General features: G+C 38.1%; 1 protein-coding gene across 1 annotated transcript in view; it reads right to left on the reverse strand.

Moving 5' to 3' along the window:
• Nucleotides 1-3,979, reverse strand: part of LOC104495301 (PR domain zinc finger protein 2-like) — a gene marked incomplete at its 3' end in the record, with an annotated part of 8,715 nt that extends 4,736 nt beyond the window's left edge. Inside the window, exon 1 of the mRNA XM_010138253.1 lies at nucleotides 3,905-3,979. Within this exon, the coding sequence (XP_010136555.1) occupies nucleotides 3,905-3,913 (9 nt within the window). The remainder of the gene's footprint in view (nucleotides 1-3,904) is intronic.
• Nucleotides 3,980-4,290: the final 311 nt, after the last annotated feature.

Consider the following 4,290-nt stretch of genomic DNA (forward strand, 5'->3'; position numbering starts at 1 on the left):
TGCTGTTATTTGTATGTCACAACAGTAAATGCCTCTCACTTGTCATTAAACAACTAGCTCTTTATTACCTAATTATAATCAGCAAAACAGTATTCCTGATAAAAATGACCAGATGTTCAAAGTTAAAGCATGCACAGTTTCCCATAAAATCCGTCCGCATTATGGGAGATTCGTGCTCGGTGAGAACTAGGCATATGTTGAACCACATGCAATAGCCCTGAAAAAAGTATCTACCCTCTGACATTGAACTTTGATCATTTTTGCCAGAAATAAATACTGGTGGTGATGGCAGGAACTACGCTGGTATGAAGGATGTTACACTTAAGCTCTGAACAAGCTTTAGGAGGTGTTAAACCGAGAAATCACAACAACTTGGGCAACACTACAGTTGTCCAAGTAAACCCAAACTTTCTGGAAATTATTCTTGCTTTTACATATAACCACAAAGCAGAGAAAAGAGTAGTTTTCATATACTGGGTAATACTCAGAGCACTTTCCATCGAGCACTTATGAAATATGCTATGCTGAGAGCTTACTGGAAGTATAATCTATAATGTATTTCTACTTGCTATCAAATTTAAGATTTTTATTTCTAAAGGCAAACAGATAGCTTCTCAACTTGCTACTTAGCACCCACGCTCTGTGAAGGTGCTGTAAATGGCAGTTATTCTTCTCATTTATGAACGTGAACAGTCTTCTGCCAGCTTTAACAGCAAGAAGGAGAAAAATTGTAACACTGAAGCCACAGCAAGGTTATTCTGTTGCTGCCTTGGTAAGCCCCAACAGCTGCATCCTAGAGAGCTATTTGTAGGGGAGAAAGACCCCCAAATTGGAAACCATGGAAGGAATAGAATGCCAGAAATCCCTCCCCATCCAAGAGAGGGAAGAGACCGGCGTGGGGAGGAGTCCTTATTCTTTAGCTATAGCAGCTGAAGTCTGTTCAAAGCAGAGCAGTTTTATTTTGCTCTTCCAACATACAATCCAAAAGGAAAAATAGTGATGAAAGAAGTCTTATTTCCAGACATCTGTTAGCCTTGAACTGATATGCAAGAAGCTGTGTCTCATCAGACAAACAAGAAACACTCCTCAGCATATAAAAGAAACCGGAATATCTTCCCAGTACGTTACCCCACGATTTCACTAGGGGAAAACCAAGCCTGTTTTTCACAGTGGTTTTTAACAAATAAAAATTTGTTAAATTAAAATTAACCAATAAAGAGGGATAGATAAGGGGGACCACCGAGAGCGGACAGACAGCTATCAGCACTTCTAGTGTCATGCTAACAAAAGCACTGGTTGGTTCATTTGGGGGTTTGGCTTGTTTGGGTGGTTTTGGTTTTGTTCTGATCTGGGGTTTTCGGGTTTTTTTTATAACCATAGCTAGACGGGCAGTTAAAAATCTCAAGCCTGCAAATAAATTTTAACCTACGAAACCTTTAAAACTCAGACTCAACTGATTGAAACAGAAGGGTACAGTGCTGTGTCGTATCTTCTGATGTGTCCAGCATATTCCTTAAGAGTCACACCTCCTTTTAGCCATAAACATCCCCAAACTGTTCTACCATTTCCAAAGCTTATCTGTACGAAGTCAGAACTTTCTTTTGCACCTACATAAATCAAAGATCAGCAGTTACATTCAGAGAACACAGCATTCGGACCCATTTGAAACGTCATACTAATGGACACAAGGACCAGAACACTGGATATGGTACAGAACACACATTTCGCACCTCAAAGGAATGGTGATAAGTAACCTAACAATATATAGTAAAATAAACAAAAATTTAGTTCAGTCAAATCAGTGTAATCTCGTTTTATTTGCAATTTAAATGTAGCTACTTGAAACATTTTTCAGATCACAGCTTGTCCCCAAGGAACATCTACCTCCCAAACTAAGAAATGCTACATATTTCAGTCACATTTTCACCAACACTTAATCACATTTTAATTTACTTTTCTATTTAAAATTCTACCTCTTGATAAGGACAGAGTACTGGTGCATCTCCTAAGCCAACTCTTGCATTTAACTGAAGTCCTAATACGGTATTTTTCCCTCACTCCAAGACTGCAATTTTGAATACAAAAGCACTCGGAGCTTATTTCACTTCTAAGCTTCTTACTCTGAAGTTCATCAGAAATATTACATTGCTAACATTCAAATTAGCAGGGGTGAAGTGAGTTAAGAAAAATAAAAAAAAAAAAAAAATTGAGGGCTGAAGGGGTGCCTTAACTGAAACTATCTTTTCCTGTTTGCTTCAAATTCAGAGTCCAATCACTTTGACGGTACTTTTAATTAAGGAATTTTCTGCACCACTTTCAATATAAACGTACCCACGGACCAACCACGAATTAAGACTATAACGTTACAAGCAGTATTTAAGCAGAGCAGAACCAGAACGATGACATGAATGACAAACACTCGGTGTCCTGTTTGGAGGAAGCTGGATTAAGATAAATGAAAGGGTGCCACCGAAGGGAGAGGGACAGAAGAGGTAGTTGCAAAAGGAAGGTGGAGTGACCAAGGAAAGATACTGAGGAAACCAGCCAGCTAGCACAAGAAAGGCACGTCAGAAGCACAAAGGACTCTGCTTGTCCAAGAACCTTTTCTGGCTCCTCCTCTTTGCAACAATTTCACTCTGTGTGCTTGAAAACTAAAGATGTATTAGAAATAAATGCTGAAAAATTCAGATGGAATGGTGGAGGGAGTTTTAGCACAAGTGCATCTACGATTTGTTAACACACACCTCCACCATTTTTAAATCACTGCCCCTCCAGTTTTCCAGGTAGCACACAAACTTCTTCCTACTCTACCTTAATGCAGTCTGAGATGCAGTAGATGATACCCATCAGAACCCTTTGTTTGCTCGTTTAAACACGAAATCATTCAGCATGTTCTGATGAAGTATTCTACATATTAAAGGCAAATCTCTTTTCAAAACAGATCGAGAATTCACACTGTCTATCCTGACACAGCAATCTTCCAAGAAACCTAAAAATACGAATTCCAACAACAGCTGCCTTTTTTAAATCCTCCTTCTCCTTATTACTAGAAGGCTTTATCACAGTATTTATGAAAAGGTTTTCCTTCACTACTTCAAAATTTCCATGGGATAAACCACAAAACTTCGCAGTCTTTTCATACAAACCAAATTAACAACAGCCTAATTAGTTTCAGGGTCACTGAAGTCACAGGAAAAGCAAAATGAAAGAAATATGAAGGCAGAACACTTGAAAGACATTTGGCATCAGGCAAAAACATTTCTTTCACGCACCTGGCACTACAACTTGTCAACAGTGAATGAAATGACAAGGGCACTTCAAGATAAACCACCACAGGGCTGATGCTAAATACACACTTAATAGGGATGCAATGGAACTATCAAAAGCCATCTGAGCTCTGCTCACTTTGGAAACTATGTGTGAACGGCAGAAACACCAAGAAGGTCTCAAAGCTATTGTAACTACTCCCAGAGGCAGGCTCATCTCATCGTTTACTGTAAGATGACAGATTATAGCATGGCTTTAACAGTGTCAGTGGTCCCGGTAAGCAAGATGAAGAGTTGGTTTTGCTACAGCACAGAAATCTTAATTCTAGAAACAGAACCAAGGCAGGGGAATACGATGACAGATGGGACACAGACACACAAATGGGAAGGAAATAGCCAATGATCATAATTAAAGATTAGAATCTACAGCCTTCAGAATTTTAGCAGAATCCATTTATCAGAAGGACTAATAAAGCAGGATTATTACTCAAGCATACACATTGTGGAAAGGAGGATTATTAAATTTATTGACACTGACAATTTTAAAGAACATTTCTTTTTCAGTGGCTTATTTACTTATTAATAATTAACTGTTCTAGCATGTAAGTATCTTGATAAAGTCTTACATTTATACTCACCTGGTTCATTTTGAATTCCTGTTGTGTTCTGAAAAGATACACACAACAAAGAAACTCCTTTGATTACCTGAGCCCTAAAAAGAAAAACAGACAATTGTAACACGTACCTACCTACAAATTCACACCGAATTGAAAGCACACATAGACCTGTTGTTTCTCTTCCTAAAGCATTTATCACAGAGCAGTACATTGCTTTATAGCAGTAACTTGGCTCCATGCTATACTTTCGTTATTACAGCTTAAAAGTATATAAATAATCTTAGGTATCTACCATTAATTTTTCTCACAGTTTTAACAGATAATGCAACAGAAATGTCCTCAAGCAGGATTGTTTCATTGTTTTTAAAACCCAAATTAGCTTGTTCAAGATTGAGTTGAGTCAGATT

The sequence above is a fragment of the Buceros rhinoceros genome, unplaced genomic scaffold (genome assembly GCF_000710305.1).
Source record: "Buceros rhinoceros silvestris isolate BGI_N320 unplaced genomic scaffold, ASM71030v1 scaffold41236, whole genome shotgun sequence".
Lineage (NCBI taxonomy): Eukaryota > Metazoa > Chordata > Aves > Bucerotiformes > Bucerotidae > Buceros > Buceros rhinoceros.